We start from the raw sequence: 21149 nt of genomic DNA on the forward strand, positions 1-21149 counted from the left end.
CCTGCATCCCAACACTTTAAACAAAGACCTGTTTGAGTTCAAAGTATGTGTTGTGAATGACTCTCAGCTACTACCCCACCAAACGTGAGGTCAACATCTGTAAAAATGACTGAGCTATGGCTATTTCTGTGTAGGTTAAGGTTGATTAACTGTGGCGGCCATCTTAAATAGGGTCGACTCCATAAGCCTTCAGTTAAAAATCAGCACATCCAATGATCACTCAGTTTAAAAATCCATCCAGTGCTTTATGACATGTTGTACTAACAGACAGACATTCAAAGATGCAGGCCTTCACATAATTGCTCGACTTTACTGGCAGTGAGGGATAATCAGAACGCAAACAGCTCTGAAACAGATCTGTGATCTGCTGTCGGCCCTGTGACTTAACTTAATGCTTCCATCCTGTGTCATCAGTGTCTCACATGTCAACATGACGACTTAAAAAAAAAAGGCCCCTTTTTTTCCAAGTTTGACCTTTAGCTTTCAACCATCAAGTGCAGTTGGAATTATTAAAATTATACTTCGCTTGGAAAGTATTTTCTCATCAGTATCTGATAGCGCCACAGGAAACTCTGGAAGTGCCTTCAGATTTGATTGTGTTTCATTCACACAGCTGCTGAGACATCATCTGGTGAAAACGCAAAGACACGTCCTCACGTTGTCCAGTTAAACTCGAAACACATTTCCTTTTTCCATCTCACGAAGAAGTGAAGCAGACTCGGGCTCAGACAGTCGCTGCTTGATACATGGTGCGCAAAGAAAACGACGACTCAGGTATGGTTTTGGTTTCTATTCACTTTTCATAATATCTTTATTGAATTTGTGTCTCAGTTTTAAACATATTTACAGATACTTTAGCTTTACTTTCAGTAAAAATACAAATACAGAACACTCAGTTTTCAAAATCAACACCGCTCCCAGCGGTTCCACGGACGCCCGTTTCCCTCCTTACTGTATGTAGACGTGATGAGNGGGGGGTTAATTGAATTTAATACATTTAATTCTGTCAGTAACTTAAATCACTCATTTCTCATCTGAACTCATGATTTTAGTTGGATGGAGGAGAGACAAAATGGAGGAAATAAAACAAACTGGCCCTTTTCTCCTGCTTAAATGAAGTTTAAAACTTGGCTCAGGTGATGGTGACTTTTTTTTTTTTTAAAGCTGTTTAAATATAAACTTTTACCACGTCATCACTTTTGACTCCCAACAGTTTTGTTTCAATCCAAAATGTTAAAACGCTAAAAACCCCTTTTGTGGGTTTTGAAATAAAGAGAAACGGTGCAATCAAGTTCTCTGTGCACACACACAGAAGAGCAGATCGTTTCATTAAATTTAAAGAAGAAAATGGCGAGTTTGAATTTCAACTTCAGACTCCTTAAAGTGGAGTTCTGCGAGTTATGAACAATTAACATCTTATCTGTTGTAAATAGCCTTTTGAGTGACCTCTGTCTGGAGAAATAGTTTATTTTTGATGGACTGATGAGCTGGTCTGAGTGAGGGCAGACCAAAGGGGACTGCTGCCGTCTTTAAACTATTTAAACATTTCATATAGAATAATGAGAACATTTCTTCAGAAACCTTTACACCAGTGGTTCCCAAAGATTTTCTTCTGGGCCCCCCCTATGGATTACAATAAAATCCTGCGTGCCCCCCCACCAAAAAAAAAGAAAAAAAGAAAAACAAATCAACTGGGCACACACATCGTTCAACCAGACATAAAAACATATTTTGTTTTCAAACTCCACTGAAGTTTATTTCACACTTCAGGTTGCAACAAAAACTACAAACCATCTTTACAGTGAAACACTTTTGTGCAACTGTTTTTTTTTTGTTTTTTTTTGTTTTTTTTTTACTTCTATACTGTAGTTCTCCGTACGTTCTCCGATTCTTTGTTGTCAGTGTTATTTCAAACATATTTCTTTTTTTTTTATTTGTAGCAATATTCAACTTTGCTATCAGCAAATACGTTTAGAAAAAACCTCTGTGCAAAATGGGGTTAAAAACCTGTCCAATATGCTTAGTCAGCCACTGTTTCTTTTTTTTTTTTTTTCATTCCATTTCATTCCCGCGCCCACCCCGCAATGACACTGCGCCCCGCCCTTTGGGAACCACTGCTTTACACCAACATCAAATTCAAAGTTTGCCTGCAGGAATCACATTTCTTCCAGGATTTCACCCACAGCTAACTGCTGCCACCACTACCTGCACCTGGAAACGACCATGAAACGAGCAACGTCGCGTTGCGGAGGCTTGCTCTCACGTTGAAAAAATGAACAAAACAGTTGGATTCTTAAATTGGAGTCATCACAGGTGCCGGGAACCCCCCCCTGAAATTAGTGTCTGGGAGTCAGAAAGCGTGAGAACGTTGGGAGCGTTGGGCGACCTACAAAACCAGAAAATGCGATCAAATCGAGACTTAAATGAAACACTTTGTGACTAAATTGCAATTAAAAAAAATATGACAGTTGCAAGAACGATGTGCAATATTATTCAGTTATACATGTTTATAAACTATCAATTCAGTGCAATTCAAAGTGAAAAGTTGTGCATTTTCTTACACTCTTCTGTGTCTCCAACAGCAGCAGCCCAGTCAGATACTGGTTTCAGACTGAAGTCATTTCAAAACTGCAGCAATTCCCTTTAACCTTGGACTAACCATTAGCTCATCAATACGGTTAGAAATCTTTAAGCTGGGGCTGTTCACAGAGCCATCTACAACAGGTATGATGTTAACTGTTCATAACTCAGTTCAAGACCAAAGGACAGCCGAACGGTTGCTGTGATGAAGTGAAACCCACAGAGAAGCCCTCAGTGGTTTCATGCTGCAGTGTCTGTAGCGGTGAAGCTGCACAGGTCAGAAACTCAGACTAAATGAGCACGGTGTGATGTCATGAAAGACTCGCACAGCTGCGCGGACACCGAGGGCGCCTTTTACCAAAACGAGTGAAGTTCAGTTTCAGCGAGAATCCGTTTCGGTCTGTTTTAAACCCAGAGCACATTATGTAAAGAGCATAAACACAAACGTTATTAGGCTGCAGCTTTGACAGCTGGAAGAACGATCCGTCCTCTCAACAGGGTCAGAAACTTAAAAGATGAATTAAACAGGGTTATACATTTAGAGAGTAGTTACCACTCTAGTTCTGTGAATGTATTTAAAGCTCAAAATAGACAACTTAGGAACTATGAGCCTAATTTTAATAATGGACAGTCGAGTAACAGTAAGAATAGAAGTTTTTTTAAATAATAATTTAAAGTTGAGGAAGCTGCATGTTTCATCTGCGGTCACCTCCTCCCCAGTAGGTTTTCTGTCGTTAACTTTCAGCTTGTTCCCACTTTCACATCACTTTTGCCTCAGCTGGCTCAACTTACTGTTCGTCTTTGTCCCATTTGATGTGTTTTCTTTTTTTCGAGAAGCCCAGGTTCAGGCGAGGGTCACGTTAAAAGTGAGAATCCTTAAGATGAGCTGACGAGAAGCAGTTTTGGCTGTCGGACTGTAAACCCTGTGGAGGTGGAGCGGTAAAAACCTCCGTGTGGGAGGAGTGATGACAGGAGGCAGAACTGCTGGACGCTCAAACGAACCTTCTCATGTTAAAGGGATAATTCAAACATTTTAAAGAGTTGTTGTGTGTGAAGACTCTGAAGAATTAAAGCTCTTTGAACAACCCCAGTTTGGAGAAATAGTTTAAATCTGACCGAGCTAATGGGTGGTCTGAACGCAGCCAAGAAAATAACCCTTTATATAACTATCAATTTTACATTACATATATATTTACATAGAATGCTGTTATGTGCAAAAACAAATGGCAGCAGCAGCTAGCTGTAGTACTTCTGGTGCAGCCTGGGAGAACCTCCAGCAGCAACATTAGAATATTTCTGCTGGAATAATGATATTGAGCAAAATTAATGGCAGTATAAATGTTCATGAACTAAAGTTTACATTACCTGCAAAAAAAATGTGGAAATTTATTTCAGTTTTAAGATGGCAGCGATGTACTTTGGTCCTGGTCTTGCTCAGACCAGCTGTTAACTAATCGCTATAGTCAGAATCAAAGTGTTTCTCCAAACTGAGGTGTTTCAAAAAGATATCTACAACAGGTAAGATATTGTTTTGTTCATGTTTATACAAAATGTCTGAACTAACCCTTTAACAGGTCTCAGACTATAAGTATGTTATCTACTTTGTTAGAACAATTTTCATTTTTGGGCAAAGATGTTTTTTTTTTGTTTTTTTTTCTAATGCGCAACAAGGCCCAGAAAGTTTGAAGAGTAGTCACACACAGGTGTGTGTGTGTGTGTGCGCAGCTACTAACAGTGAACCGTGTTTTATTCAACTGAACCTGAAAATAATTCGTTTAAAAAAAGTTAGAAAGAAACTGACTTTTTTTTAAGAGTCTCACTGTTTTTTTTTCATGATCCAATTGTTATTTCACGCAGTGCACGACCTGTCAGAATACTACTACAGGACTCGTGATATTTGCACCTTTTTATGAAAGCTGGAAAAGTTTGAGGCTAAAATCGAAAGATTAAGAACTGCAGCGCGATGAGTTGGAGCTACAAATATGTGGCTGACGTTTCGTGGAGAGACAGAAAATGTGACGAGAAGTTCTGCAGGGAGACTAATCTCTCGTTTATTCACCTGTTTCAGTGCTACACCTCCACCGTTTTCTGCTTCGCAGTCTTCCCTGTACAAAGTGCACAAACGAACCACCGCACAAACATGTGAGCATGATGTATGACCAGGTGCCACCTGACTCCTTAACAGCTGGATATGAAGAGATCTGAGAGAGAGAGCTGGAGTGAAACGACGTGATCTGAAACATGTAGAAAAGCAGCATCCGACCAAGTAGCAGCAGAATGGTTCAACTGGTGGAGAAACTGGAAAACATCGAGGTGTAGAGGGGGCTGCTGTTGTCATACTTAGTTACTTTCCCACTTTCGATGGGTTGTTGTTGTGAAAAGAGACACTCGGAGGAGGTGGGTTCTGCAGGGGAGCAATGTCTGCTAACAGTTGCAGGTCCGGCTCCATCTGATGAAGGTGGGCAAAGTGGGGTCGGGGGAGAAGCGGAGGGCTGTGATTCAACCCTGTGTCTCCATAAAGAGTTTGTCCGAAACAAACAGCAAAAAAGACACATGAACAGACCCTGTGAAGTCCAAAGGTCTGTCTGTAAAACAACAACAAAAACCCTTCCATTAGCTCAGTGTCAAACTGACTGCAGACTCCCTTCTAATGTTCTCTGAGTGGCTCATCTGGAGTCTGTGTGAAGAATGTTTGGTCAAAAAGAAAAAAAAAATCTAAATCAAGCCTCTGGTTTGGAGCTCCGTCGTTTCAGAGAGAGAGTCCGTTAAAGCCAAACCGAGGCTGAGCAGCACACCCACCATCCTTCTGAAGACAGATCTACAAGGAGAGTCAGACAGTTCATCACAGCAGAAGATAGGGGGAGCCAGAGACTCAGTCCTCTCCTGTTCATGTCTCTCCGTCTCCTCCTGTTCATGACTGCAGTCCAGATGAAGAGGCTGAATGGAAGTTTGTCTGGTGATGGTGGGTGTTTTATTTATTGAATTTTTCTTTCAGGCAGGCGGACAGTAAAGTGGCGCCCCCTGGTGCTGTGGAGGAGGAGGGGATGTGTGGGTCTACCGATGAGCAGGCTCGCTGCCAGGCAGGGTGATGTTGCCCAGGTGGAGGACAGGAAGCGGGTGAGCCTCCGTGTTGAAAACCCAGCTCTCCAACGGCATCAGGTCGTCGCTGGAGAACAACAGGTACAGATACCTGAGGGAAGGAGGGAGGGGAGGTGGGGGCAAAGGGAGGTCAGGGTCGAGGGTACGGAGGATGAGGAAGAAGAAAGAAAACGACTGAACAACCAAACATAATCACAAATACAAAGCAAAAAATGTGAATTTACAGTAAATGACTTTATGAACACTATCAACTGAAAGGATTATAAAAATGTCCAAAATCTTATGGTTCAATTCAGTGTTTTTAATATCTTAATATCATTTTAATATCTTAGCTCCTCTTCACACAAACCTCTGGTCCAGCATCCGTCTCTGCCATCGCAGTTCATTTTGAAAGGATTGGTCACGGTGAGCTCAACTACTACATGTTGATCCGTTGGACTGGTCGATGAAAATGAAGGAACATAAACTCAATGGCTAGCAGTATTAGCAGCAGCGCAGGTCTCTGCACCTGAAGCCTCTTTTTTTATTACAGGGTTTTCAGCTGCAGGACTTGGTTGTGAGTAAACTTTATCCACTATCACATCGGCACCAGGTTGTTTTATTGACTATGTCATAATTAAAATCGGAGCTTAATCCTGAAGCCGGTGTGGAGCCAGCACAGCTACTAATGACCAAGCAAAGCCCCGTGTCATGGTGAGGCTGTTATCATGACGAGGCAGCTGAGGTAGCTGCCAGCTACACAGAGAAGAGTGAGACAAGAAGCTGGAGTCCTGGTTTTGATTTATCAGCTTCAACCAAGCCCCAAATCAGACCTTCCTAGGTTTGATTAGTAAAATAAAATGTTCAGAATTCTCCCTGCATATTTTGCTTGATGATACAGTCTGTCCTTGACTTGCTGATGTTTATCAGCTTTATAAAATCATCTGAATGAACTTTTCTTTGGCTAAAACTTGAATATTATCAACTTTGGCTTTTAAAGGCAGATCCAGTTGAGTATTCGGCCTTAATCTAAACGTATTTATTTCATCTGGGTTTGATGCACTTTGGGTTCATATTGCAGAGGAATAAAAACACATCCAGTCTTTCCTGCACACGGTTTGTTGTTTTGTTTGTATTGAGAAGAAACAACAACATGCTCTTCATCCACAATTTCATGAGATCACACTGTGACTCCGGTCAAAGGAGAATGCTGCATTCTGGGTATTTCCTTTGCTTTTGGTTTGATGTAGAAGTTTACGGCAGGAGGCAGCTCTGTGACCTGTTTGTTGACAGCTCACTCATTAATGTCAAACACAGCTTTTTTTTTACATCCAGGAGCGTTATCTGTCACCCTTCCACAGTAAGGTCAAGTCCGTGCGTTGTCATGGCAACCTGCGCCAGTTGGATTTTTCGACAAATTGCCTCCAAAAGCCTTTGAGCTTAAACACGTCGAGGATTTTCTTTTTGGAGGTGCTAAAAGATCATTTCAGCCTTTGTTGTTGAGGATTTCAGCTGAGGTTTGAAGCACAGAGCAGATTAGGAAAATTAAGTCTCCCCTCACAGAGAGCTGGAAATCAGCTACAACCACTCAAAATCTGGTAATGTTACACATTTGTGTGGGCTGCCGGTCTGATTAGTCATTCCTTAACCACTGGGGAAAGAAAAATCACAAATTTTAATTTTATTCAGTTTATAAAATCTCAGGTAATGTCAAGAGCTCGACCTGTTACTGGGGTAAAATATTCCCCTGTGCAGACGAAACGTACGATCAGTTTAGAAAATTATTTATTAAAACCACCAAAAAGGCAAATTCTTTTATTCAATTTACTTTGGATACTCTTAGCTTAATATGTTTATTCCAGGTTTCACTTTACATCAGAGGTCCCCAACCCCTGGGCCACGGGCCGGTACCGGTCTGTGGGTCATTTGTTACCGGGCCGCACAGAAAGAATAATTAACTTACAGTATTTACATTTTTTTTTTGTTTATTTTTATTTTTGGAGTCTGAACAACATTTATTTTGAAAACTGACCTGATTCTCTCCACTACATCCGTTTATGACTCACTCTTGTTGCGTAACGCTTATCTAAGGCATGTGATCCGTTACCACTAAAAACAAACCCACAAGCTGCAAAATAAGTAAAAAACAAATGTCTCTGAAAGCCTTAGATGGGACCGTCTCATTACTGAGAAACAGGCACAGGGCTCCCACTGATTCAGTGTTATGGTGAGATGTATTCTTTGTGCACTTTATATTTGTGGTGTATCTTATTTTAAAGGACATGTTTAAACAGAGAACATGAAGGGGAGGAGAGGGTGTTATACATGTTGATAACGCAACACCAGGACGCAACTAACAAAGCTGCGAGTACACGTTGGATTTACCTTTATTACGTTTTAAAAAATACCCGTTTTCATGCCAGTCGTATCATTTTATTTTGTTGTATTTATCTAAAGAAAAGGTTGGGGACCGCCGCTTTACATGCCTTGTGAAATGCATGTACAACATGTCCTAAAATATAGAGGAAAAAATGTAATTCTGTGCAACAGTACACTAGTCATGATTTGGTGAGGGGTTTAGAACAACAGGTAAAGAACCAAATGCTGTATTTTCCCCCACTTTAAACAGACAAAAACATTCTCAGAAGCAACAGCAGAAAAACATACAACCCTTGCTAGTGGAGATGCTTTAAGGTAGCAGGTCATGTATGGCAAATTACATGTGTTAACTGGTGACTTCTCTATAAAAAATGAAGTCTTACTCATCTAATTTGAACTGTAAACGGGGTCCTACAGGACGTGTCAAACAAAAATGCCTTCTGTGACGAGTGATTAAAAAAAGCATAAACATAGCCCTTCTTCTAGGTAAAATCAACAGTTACTTGTGGCCAACACATTCTTTGCCTGGTTATAGGCATCATTTATACTGTGATGTTTTGGTACAAATACATATACTGTTACACCCGCTAATAAAAATCATTTTCACCTATCACCATAATCTGCTCAGTTTGTATAAAACTGAACCACAGAGAAAACTGATGTGTTTCCACTCAGTATGAGATCGAGGAACTGAACTGCTCTGATGTGATCGACTCACAGCTGGCAGGAACAAAGACTGGGAACAGACACTGAGGACAGAGAAGGCTGCACAACACAGAGAGATTGAAATGCCACAGTCTCAGAGTTAGCAGCCAGTGAGGAGGCTGACATTTCACAACCTACACTCCAAAGGCAAATTCTGGAGACATTTGATTTTTTTGTGGGAGTTAATTCCATTCCAAGTTAAAGATGGAGGACAGAACAGCAGCTTGCTGGTACAACAGAGGCCAGCAGGGCAGACTGTGCTACGTTTTATGATCATCTTTGACCTGTCAGACTGTCGGACTGACAAAACAACTGTAAGCCAGCAGAGGGAGTCAGAGAGCCACGTTAATTCCCTCTGAAGTTCTCCTTCCGTCTGACAGCTTCACAGATTTCACGCAGTAAATTCTTTTCTTCACTCCACATAGGCAAGAAAACACAGACAGGGATTTTTAATGACTTACTTTAGCGTCTCGGCCAGAAAGAAGCTCTGCTGCACGTCATCGTAGGTCGGACTGGATGAGTAGACGTCCTTCACTCCTGAGAAACCTCCACTCACCCGGCAGTATTTATCAATGGCCTGAAGACAACAAGGATGAGAGGAGAGAAGAAAGGAGAAAAAAATAAGAATTATAAGAGAAATTAATTTTAAAAAAAAAGAAAAGAGTCAGAGATTAAAAAAAAAAAAAAGCGGTTAGATGTCAAAAAGAGAAACTGGCAGAAAGGGTGACAGATCACAGAGAAAAAGAGAAATGAGCAGAAAAGAAGAGCAGCAGGGCAATGCGAAAACGTGGGGGAGGAGAGCACATCTTAATAAGCTTATACAAGCACGCTATAATTAATTTGTTTGCTTGTGACAGATTAGAGCACATCCTGGGGAGACGTTCAGCAACCAGCTGCTGTACAAAACATGAGGAAAAAATGATTACTACAAATGCTTTCCAGCATTCACATTTGACATTTTTGTTCTCCTTTAGCACAAAGCTGCTTCATAATGAAGACACACGTTCATTTTTTCTTATTTTGCTTCATTTGAGGGTGCTTGTGTATAATGGGTAATTTTCTGTGGCCTTTGGCAGCATCTCTGTTTTCCTAGAAACCATCATTTGGTTGCCTTCTCACATTCCTACTGAAGAGGAAAATAAATGACATTTAGCAAAATAGTGTGTTTATTTCTTCCCATTTTAGACTAATTTTTGTTCAAGCTAAACCATTTCTATAGACTTAGCCTTAAACCAAAGTTGTAGGTGGCTTGACTGACTGAAATGTACTGTTTAATGCAGATTTGATATCAAAGTAAAGTCAATGTGTTAAAAAGAACAAAACACAGCAAATGGAAGAAAAAGGTCTGTTTGAAATGAGACAATTCACTTATGTGATTTCTGCAGCTCATAAAAAAGACTCAGAGAAACAGAAACAAAATATCAGAGGTATATGAACCATGAAAGCCAACTTAAATTGGAAATTTATTTTAAAATTAGACACAAAGTGAGCAAAGAGTTATTGATCAGAGGGAAATCCAAAACATTTACAGGGGTTTTGTTTTGGATTTCCGTCCTAAATTTAATGTCTAGAACCTTTAAAACTAATTCTGACTGCATTTGTCTTATAAGATCATGTTTACCAGGACATTACGATCAAGTCGCACTTTTTCTAGTGTGTAACTGTTTGCGGCGAAGCAACTCAACCTGCTTTAAAAGCTGAGATGTCAATGTTCACACGGAATGTAAAATCAAACGTAGACCAAAATGAAATGGCATCAGTGTAACATATATAAAAAGTATAATTCATTAAGCTTGGCTAATTTTAGACAATTTTCATTTATGTGAAAATGGTTTTAATGTCCTTGTTCCAGAGGCAGTTTTTAAAATAAGTTGAACAGCCTGCAGTACAGGAGCTCCAATGAGAGGAGCAGTTATTGGAGACTAAACCAGCGAGGTACAAAAGATTACCTGGACAATCTTCCTTTATGCTTAAACAGCTTTAGATTTGAACTAGTTTACCTGCAAAAATGAAAGTGTTAAATTCTTTGAAAGATTTTAAGTCTCACGTGAAACAACACCTGAAAAAAAGGAATCTGAACTCTGATGTTCGCCAGCTTCCACAGCTTAAACTGGTTAATACTTTTATTTGTCTTTGTCTCCTTTTCTCTTTTATACTACTTTTGTGTGTGTTTTTTGAAACAATTGTGTTATCTTTAGATTACAGTTTATCTTAGAAGTGTAGATTTTTTTTGCAATAATAGTTTTAAAACATTTTTTTTGAAGTCTAACCATTGACTGGGTCTACAAATGAGATCTGCTGTGTTTGTACCTCTTGTCACATGAGACTTTGGTGAGAAAATTGCAATTCTTGAAAACTGTTTTGTTGTTTGTGTGAATTTGAGATATGAGCTATTGAGAAAATTATGAAGTAGCAGCATAATAATAGTTTACAAGTTTACTCAAACATTTATGGCAGAATCACTGCAGTGTTTTCCTGCTTATAAATCTGCTTTTGGTGGATTCAGCAAGTTATCTTTGAGTACATTAACTCATTATTATTCGTAACATCCATCCAGGTGATTTACCACAGCATGTTAGCATAATCCTACTCCTCAATATTCTGATTTATTTCTCCCGAACAGCTGCAGCAAATACAAAGGAAACATACAGAAACACTTTGTCCCTTTACGGCTCATTGTGGTAGTCTATAGAAAACATTGGGTGCATTGTGTTTTCCACAGATCAGTGTAAGGCGTTTCACTCAGTGCCATGTTTACGATGTCAAAAATGCTTTAACGTAAAAGACAACAAACAAAATTGCCCATTTTTTGGGGACAGTTGCATGTAAAACAAAGATCATTAAGACTGCACATTAATTAGCAGCTTCTGCAAAAATGAAAAACAAACAAACAAAAAAACATTCTCACACTCACTGGGGTGTGACTGAATTTAGCCACCGTTTGTCAAAGATGACCCTGACTTTTCTTTTTAAAAACATTCCTCTTCTAAAATACACAGCAGCAAAGCTGGACACAGTGGAAGTTGTTACTCATGATATGAAATCAGGTACTTAGCCTGTCACTGACAGAACAGAATGGAGATAATGTCAGATTACATCAATATAAACTGTACTGTCAGCTTTCACGTCTTGTTTGAGAAAAAAAAAAAAAAAGTTGGTCTGGCCGTTGATTTATGTGTGTTGTAACTATCGAGGGAACACACTTCTCAGCCTCTTGGTGAATTGTTTACTTCAGGGCACTGGAAAAGGAGGCTCTGACTCTGTAGAAGCTCAGATAAAGGAGGAGCAGTCTTGCTATAGTTTGGGCTTTCTGTTGATCTGAAGAAGGCTTATGACAGGGTCTTATAGGAATTTGGGTTGCCTGGGTCACCTTTAAGAGCTATTTGGTCCCTGTTTAACCAAAGCAAACGCTGCATCTGTGGAACAAAACTGAGCTCATTCCCAGTGTGGGTTGGACTCTGCCAGGGGTGCCCCCTGTCCCTGATCTTCTTCATAGTGTTCATTGTCAGGATCTCAAGGTGCATCCATGAAGAGGAGGGTGTCAGGTTCAAGAATCTCAGGGACTCATCTCTCCTTTTTGCAGATGATGTGGTTCTGTTGGGGTTTTCAAGCCATGACCTTAAGCATGTACTGGGACAGTTCGCAGCAGAAAGTGAAACGACCGGTCAGCTTCTCCAAGTCTGAGGCCATGGTTAACAACTGGAAAGAGGAGAATGCTCCCCTCCTGGTTGAGGATGAGTCTCTACCTTAAGTTGAAGTTCAAGCATTTGGGAATCTTGTTCACAAGTGATGAGGGTGTTGCTCCTGTCTGTAGCGGTGTAGATGGAGCTGAACAAAAGGCAAAGTTCTTGAAAGTTATTTATCCGTCTATGTTAAAACTCTCACCTATGGTCATGAAGTATGAATCGTTACTGAAAAAACAAGATCCTAGATACAAGCAACTGAAATGGGTTTTCTCTGTAAGGTGATACAAGGTAAGGGAGCCAATGTCTCTTTGCGTCAAAAGTAGTGAGTTAAGGTGGTTTGGGCATCTGATTAGAAAGCCTGATGGGAGGAGACTCTGATGAAGACTCAGAATTCACCCATAGGAATATATTTCATTTCTGGGCTGGGAACACCTGGGGACTCCCCTAGGAAGAGCAGGAGGGTGTCACTGGGAAGAAGGATGTCTGGATTCTCTTTCTGGTTCTGTTTCCTTTGTGATTTGACCACAGATCACCAAAGAAAACAGATAGATGGATGGTATAGCCTACTAGTGCTAGTAGTCGCGATAAGCGAAAAATGAATTAATCGCACGATAAATTAAAATGAGGTCGGTAATTTTCATTTATCTGCATTATTGTTTCTTCGCGTCTCTCTTTGTTTCTCCTGAAGACACTGGAGGACAAAAGGTTTAGCTCCGGTGCTCTTCACTGAGCCCTCCCTTTCTCTTATCGTAAGGAGGGCATGGCCTATCGCGTCAGGTAGCCAGCCAAGGCGCATCTTGTACCTCTGCAGCATTAGCCCCCGCTAGCAGATAGCAAGCTAAAGAAACGCTGTTTGATATTGGAGAAAAAACAAATGGAATTGGTTTCAAGGTGGAAGTAACATCCGTCTATGGGAGCACTTCAGATTCAAACCAAATGACCGAGTCGAGTTTATTAGGGAAGGATGTACTTGCTCTATTATGTTATTATCATTACATTTGTTTAAAACGGTCTCCAAATGATATTATCGTTTATCGCAATCATTTCTAAGACAATTAATCGCCCAGCAAAATTTATTATCGTAACAGGCCTACTAGTGCTACTCAGAAAAAGTGTAATTAAAAGTTAATCAGTCAGTATTAATGCAATAGTTTACTGCTACTGATGGTACTGATACTGTTTCACCTGCATACAAACTGACTGTAAAACACTCCAGATCAGGGTTTATCAAATTTCCCCATTAACACATATAACTGAAAAAATAATGTCTACCTTAGATTTTCAGCAAGTATCTGTCTGTCTCTGTCTCTCTCTCTCTCTCGCTCACACACACAAACACTAAAGTCTTGTCCCTCCAATACGTCCTTGAGAAACCGCTTTGCTGTCAGCAGATTTTCACCACAAAGGATTTAAACCATTATTCCTGTTATTCATGGGCCGCTACAGCTGATGTGAGTTTGCACTTTTACACTCACACTGCACTGCAGCTTTTTCTGCGCACACACAATGATATCAAGCTAAAAGAGTCATTGATCTTACATGGGTACTTACTCTCTTTGCATATTCTCCAAAATTTTTTTAACTATGGATCTGGTCAGCTGGTCTCTCAACGCAATTGATCAAATTTTCTCGGCTGACCAAAGGAGAGCCGGCTTGCCCTGAGAAGACATTCTTTGCTGGACGTGGAAGATCTTTACATATTTGGGTTTTTGATAACAGGATTTCTGCTGTTTGGATTAGGCAGTTACCTGATTTATCGTCAAATTCGTTTGATGGGTTCGGCGGTCAACAATAAAACTGTGTAGATACGGGAGCTGAATCGCAAGTTGGATGCAATCCTTTTACAGGACCGCAGACTAAATTGCGTTTCTGGAACTCATGAATAATAATATAGGTTACATCTTGGAGGAAGATGCTCGCTCGAATCAGGCGGGATGGTCTTGGAATTTGGCTGTTTGGATTCGGCATTGAGAAGTATCAGTAAGACTTTCAAGGCAGACAGAAAACAAGTCTGCCTGAACCAAAACAATTACTGTTTGTGAATTTGGCTCCCCTAGGCTGACCTTGGTCAACTATCTCAATTTCTCCTTGGAATTTATGTAAACAAGATGCTCTGCTCCCTCTGCCTAGGGACATCTGTGGATCTGCTCTGGGCTGGCTGATAAACATTCCATCATTATCAAAGACAATGGCCTCTGTGATGTGATTCATGGACTTATCTCCAAACACACACGTACACACACACACTCATACAACATGCACCACATTGTCTTCCACTGCCTCTACACACAGACTTTGCTGTTTCCGAGTCATCAGTAATTATTATGTCGGCTGCTTAGCGGGCCTATGGTACTATCAGAAAGTCTTCTGTACCGTTAGTTTTAGCATTATCATGTTTTAGTTTATTTAGCCTTTCTGTACATTTAGTTTAGTTTATCTTAGCTCATGTTTTAGATGCTGTCAGATTGTTAGATTCCTAATTGTTTTTAGTTCAGCTTTAACTTTATCATGATTTTATTTAGATTATTTTAGCTACTATTTTGACTGTTTTAGCTCATGTTTAGTTTCATGATTTTACTTAGGTTATCCTATATTTCATTTAGATTATACATGATTGATGTTTTTAATTCTGTATTTCTATATCTAATTATGATTTCATTTAGATTATTTTAGCTACTATTTTGACTGTCTTAGCTAATGTTTAGATATGTCTGGTTTCATGATATTATTTAGATTATCCTATATTTCATTTAGATTATACATGATTGATGTGTTTTTCTTTTTTGTGTTTCATTATGTACCTGCTGTATTGGATTCTGTTTTTGTTTCTGTTGTAAAGCGTTTTGGATCGCCTGGTTGCTGAAAAGTGCTATATAAATAAATCTCTCTCTCTCTCTCACTGTCATACTATACATCTGTTGACAAAAATTGTTATTTTATTGTATTAGGTATACCTGCTTACTCCTCTTAATTATGAATGAACCAGAAATAAAATAAACTAGCAATTATTTCTAGTTTAAATGATTAAACTAGCAATATTTTTTTATTTTTACCAAAAAGCTTAAATTAGATAAAAGCAGCGCAAGGTAAAGGTATCTGTCATTTTCAATAATGTGTGTTTATGTGGAAATGTTAAACAATGCAAAGGTGGCAAAGATGAAACCTTCAGCAGCAGTTCTCTTTAGTGTCGCTCATCCTTTGTACAATCTCAGCTAATAAACACACCTGCCAATATATGTGCTTGGCACATGTGCTCTTATGGATTTACTCCCACTCAGAAAAACAAAGAGCTGCTAAAAATGAAGAGGAAAAAAGTGAGATGAAGATTGGCAGAAAAAAGGTGAAAATAGTATGAAAGAAAAAGCTAAAACAAAGATAGAAATCTTCGGCAGTCTGATTCAGAAAAGACATGTCAAGTCTCATATAGAAGGTGAACTCCTTAATCCTCTTCAGAGGGAGTTGAGACAAAAAGGGCTTTCGTTTCAGTTTTATTTTCATAAAGCTTTCATACCAAGGGAGGAATCAGTAGAACATGAACACTTCTTAAAGTATGTCTGTCAATCACATGGAAACAAAAGTACATTTTCAAGTTCATGGCCACCTGAACAAACTTCTAGACCCCATTCACATATCAGGCTGTTACAGCCAGATATTTAAGTGTAGCTCTAAACTTGACCAGACAATGTAAGAAAAGAAAAGGTGCATCAAGATTAATAGGTCAGCCAGATAAGTTGAGTCTTTGTATCACAAAGGTGTCTTTCCACTATAGTGGTTTTTAGTGCTATGCTGTTTTTTACTGGTACTGGTCAAATTGCCAAACAGAAAAAGGTGACATGCTCCCTCTCTGGGTTTGGAGTGAGTCTTTGCCTCAAGTGGAGGAGTTCAAGGATCGGAAAGTCTTCATGAGTGATGGTGGGACAGCCTGAGAGATGGACAGAGCTGGGCTTTGTCAGCAGGACAAGACTCCAGTCATTTGTGGAAAAGAAAGAGCTAAGCAGAAAGGAGGATTTAATCTATGTTCCAACCCTCGTATGATCCTGAGGTTTGGACCTTGGACCAGAATGAGGTCCTGGATACATGTAGCTGAAATGAGCTTCCTTTGCAGGGTGACTGGGCTCAGTCTTAGTGACAGGATGAGGAGCTTTGTCATCCAGGAGGAGCTCAGAGAAGAGCCACTGCTCCTCCTCATTGAAAGAAGTCAGCTGAGGTGGTTAGGATGTCTCTTGAACAGCTCCCTCTGGACGTTTTCCATACACATCTCACTGGGAGGACACCCCAGCAGCTCCAGAACTCTATAATACTGGAGGGATCGTACAGTATATCCGTTCGGGTCTGGAAATGCCTTGGAGTCACCCAGTTGGAGCTAGAGAGTGTTGCTGGGGAGGGCATGTGTGGATTTATCTCCAGGACCTGTTGCCTCTTTTCGACTCAACCATGAATAAGTGGAAGAAAATGTCCTCACATCTGGTTATTCAGAGAACATCTGGGGCTACAGCCAAATGCCCAGGCCTAACTATCCATATGATAATAAAAATGTTTTGATGAAATCATTTACTGGGTGGCTGCCACGATGGGTTCAACACAAGCTGAGATGAGTGAATCCAAAGAAACCTGTAGCAGACTGCTTGTTTTTGTAGCCATAAAAGTATGGGTAACGAGCTGACCAAAAGTGTAAACACACAGACTGACTGGGAGCCTTTTTAACTGGATCTAAAAATTTTAAATTAAATGTCTTTTCCAGTGTAACTTTTGCCCCTCTTCTAGTATATTATTTTCTGTAGAGGGACACATCGGGGGTAAACAATTTATCTAGAAAGATTAGTTTTTCATTGATGTCCTGTAAACTGTCTTATTGGGACCAGTCTAGTTTATAAATGTTGTTTTAACCAGAATTGGTATTTATGAAGGGTTTTAACTATGCCAACTGGTATTTGTGACTCCTGACCAGTGGAAAATGGTGCTATGACTGGGAATATTCAAACTAAGAGCAGAAAAAAGGGACACAATGAGCTCATGTAATTCCACTGTTAAATCCACGTCCTATTAATGTTAGGAATCTGTGGTTTTATTGTTCTACTTTGAATTAAACACAGAAAAAAACTAAACTAACTCAGAATTTTAAAACATGACAATACTTTCATTGGTTTCACTCCTTCAAATACAACTTGAAGCTGCTCCACAGCACAGATAGTTGATTAAATTCACTAAAATACTGAAGAAACAGCTTTTGAGTTTGCTGCTGCTTTTCTTTTAGTCATTTGATACCAGTGATAAGACTGGTATCTGATCATTATCTGATCATTGACCCTCAGCTGTCTTGAGAAAAAAAGTTCAACATACTTTTGAAACCCTTGAATCTTTTCATTTGAACAAAGCAGCAAAAAAAAGCAGAATTGTAGAAACGGCACAAGAAAAACATTGAATAAAGAAGCAAAAGCAAACAAAAAGGACCTAAAATTAATACAGAATCGCCTGGGAGAAGGTTTTCAAAGACTGTCACTTCTGTCGCTATTCATTTTATCTCCAAGTGTTTTTCTAATGAATCAGAGGGTGCACAAAGCACACGGAATGCTCTCATACTTGTAAGCACCTTGTAGATTTTCAGAATCCATTCAAATCTGTACATTCCTTCAGCATTCCTCAAGTTAGTCAGCACATATTTACTTTGTTCGCAACCTTCGGATTACATCCATTTCTTTCCATTTTGGAGGATGGTCTGCACTGGATTTCAAATCATTATAAAAAATAAAGTATTTTTTTTATTTAAAGCAGGCAACCTTTTGATTTCTCCAGTGCTTTCAGGTGGATGCCTTTATGGGTTATTGACTTTCTGTCAGACAGTTCAGTGTGTGTACAGATAAAGAGGTTTGTGTGGAGAACTGCAGGAGACTGTATCTCACTATTTTTTTTAACGTTAATACGTCTCAGACTTCCAGTAAAATGTAGTCTAGTCCGCAGAAATAGCTGATGTGTCAGTAGAAGACAGGAGGCTAAGTACAGAAAAGTAGTTGAAAATTTATAATATGAAAACAATCTTTATCTTAAATTTAAACAGGACAAAGAAAATATGTGTGCATTTTAGAAGAAGTCAGAAAAAGCTGAACACTATTTTCATCCTCAAACTGTAGGTGAAGGTGATGAAGAACTACAGATACTGGAGTGTTGCCTTGGACTACAGATTGAGCTGGGTTACAAATGAGGCTATTACAGAAAAGAACTGAATGCTTCGGGTCAATGTCCATTTAAAGATCCATTTACACCCAAGCTTTAACTTTCTGGCTGATGTCTTCAAGTGTTGCTTTAATATTTCCACACAATGTTCTTTTCTCATGATGCCACCTATTTTGTGAAGTGCACCAGTCCCTTCTGCAGCAAAACACCCCCACACCATAATGCTTCCACCCCTGTGTTTCACAGTTGGGATGATGTTCTCAAAGCTGCAAGCTTCTCCCTGTTTACCTCCAAATGTAACAAAGGTCATTATGACCAAACAGTTCAATTTTAGCTTCACTAGCCCACAGGACATGTCTCCACAGTTAAGGTCTTTGTCCCTGAGTGCATTTGCAAACTATAATCTGTCTTTCTATGTTGCTTGCACAGTAATGGCTTCTTCCTCACTGAGTGGCCTTTCAGCTCATGTTGGTACAGGACTCGTTTCACTGGATAATGACTCTCTGACCAGCATCAGCAGCATCTTCACAAGGTACTATGTTTTGGGGTTAATACCCACATCTGGTATCATAACGTGTTTATCTAAGAAACACAGAACCCATCTCCTTCCTTCCTGAGCGGTATGATGGCAGAATATTTCCACGCTGTTTATACTTGTGTATACCATATATATATATATATATATACATATACATACCGGTATATATATATATATATATATATATCAATTATTTCTCATTATTTGGGAATATAGAAATAATTTTGCGAATTATAAATGACACAAAACAGGAAATGCCCAGTCTGATTTAATGTTAAATAGTGAAAAATAAATAATTATGTCTTTTTTTACAGTGTATGTAAACATCTGGTTTCAACCATATGTAAGCATATATGGAAAAAACAAATGAAAAAACAAATGATGGCTCTGAAGCTTTTAGTGCTCATACAGAACAAGTATTGTTACATAAACTGCTCAGCATAATACTGCACCCTCTGCAAAACAACAGTTTCCCTGATATACCCGAGTTCAATCCTGCCAACTACAACAACCTTTTACAGAGACAATCTGTGCCAAGAGAGGGGAATCTTTCAGGATGAAATGCCTCTTTAGTAGCTGCAAATTGGCTAGTTTTTCAATAGTTGGAATTCAGAATTAAACAATGACACAGTTTTAATGGTTACCACGGTAAAATTCTCAACAATTAGCATTAACATTTGAAAATTAATTTACCATTAAAACCACATTTGAAAACTGCTGGTAAGTTTCTGATTGTTTTACTGATCCAGTGTCCCAGACACAGGCAGCAGGCAGTAAATTCTTCCAGCTTCTGAGGAACAGCAAGCCTGAAGAGTGGTTGTATTTTGGATTTTAACTTTTTTGTCTTTAAAACAAACAATATTATTATGGAAATTCTTATGATGATACATTTTTGCAGCAGGAACACTTAGTGCTACTGGCTTCACTCTTTGTGCAACAACCTTTGGCATAATTTCAACACATTTTATAAGCATTGTGATGATAATAATAATAATAATAATAATAATAATAATAATAATAATAATAACAACAACAACAATAATAATAATATCCTGATGGTAATGAATGTTCACACAATATTTATGAGACAAAATCTAAAATATCCTACCACATTATTTTTTGTTTTAGTCTCATTTCCCTTTGAGATGAAATTTTCTTTTTAATTTTTTTAAGGTACTGGTCTTTGGTAAAAAGACGTGAGGACATTTTTCTACAGTTGGGCGTTTAAGGTCAACAATTGTCTATGGATTAATGATAAAGAACTAAGTTAAAAGTTATTAATATTATATAAAAAAATAGACTGTAGTAACAGGAGAAAATACTGGTCATAGAATCGATCGGTTAATTTCTACCTGAAAGTGCTTCGATTACATAACTAATGGAGCTAATGCGTCCATCACTTTGTATTAACAGAAATCACAGATAAAATCCTACATTAATGCACTCTTTTTGGTGCAGTTCTTCATTCTTCTCTGTGATGCTGTTTGTAGGTTCATTTTCAAAAATAAGACCTTAAAAAAAGGTGATTTCTTTACATTTCATCTGTGTGTTTTATTTTAACAGCTGTTCTCCATTAAAGCACCCCCTGCTACCCAAAACACATTTAGAATGGGGAAATTAATAAACAATACAATTAAACCTCTTGGTGTCCATTTGCAGCCATATTCAGAAAAATGATTAAATCTGCTTGAATCAGTTTTCTTTATAAATATTTGTGCTATATTATGAAATATTAGTTAAAAGGAAAATTGCACTGAACTGTTCCAAACTGGTTACAATGCAATTTGACAGGTGTATAAAAATTATTTTTACCTGTGCTGCCTCCCAGCCCCACTGCCTGTATTTGGGATCGTGGGTGAACCTCCACATGTACCAGTAAGTCTCGATGACCTCTGGCCGCAGGATGTAGTACTTCTCATTCTGCCGAACAGCCACCGCCTCCAGACCGCTGTCAAACTTAAAGGCCTCTGGGCCGAGCTTCAGCACTGGAGTTAGAAAAAAAAAAAAAAAGG

At 39.0% G+C, this 21149-nt stretch overlaps 1 protein-coding gene across 2 annotated transcripts in view; it reads right to left on the bottom strand.

Annotated features, from left to right (window-relative positions):
- Window positions 1-1823: 1823 nt before the first annotated feature.
- man1a2 (mannosidase, alpha, class 1A, member 2) overlaps window positions 1824-21149 on the bottom strand; it is a 132038-nt gene continuing 112712 nt past the window's right edge. For both annotated transcript variants that reach the window (XM_017436035.3, XM_037976071.1), the window contains exons 12-14: window positions 20950-21122; window positions 9204-9319; window positions 1824-5770 (exon numbers count right to left, since the gene is read on the bottom strand). In XM_017436035.3, coding sequence (XP_017291524.1) covers window positions 5635-5770; window positions 9204-9319; window positions 20950-21122 — 425 coding nt within the window. In that variant the 3' untranslated portion in view covers window positions 1824-5634. The remainder of the gene's footprint in view (window positions 5771-9203; window positions 9320-20949; window positions 21123-21149) is intronic.

Source organism: Kryptolebias marmoratus, linkage group LG6 (genome assembly GCF_001649575.2).
Source record: "Kryptolebias marmoratus isolate JLee-2015 linkage group LG6, ASM164957v2, whole genome shotgun sequence".
In the NCBI taxonomy this organism is placed as follows: Eukaryota; Metazoa; Chordata; class Actinopteri; order Cyprinodontiformes; family Rivulidae; genus Kryptolebias; species Kryptolebias marmoratus.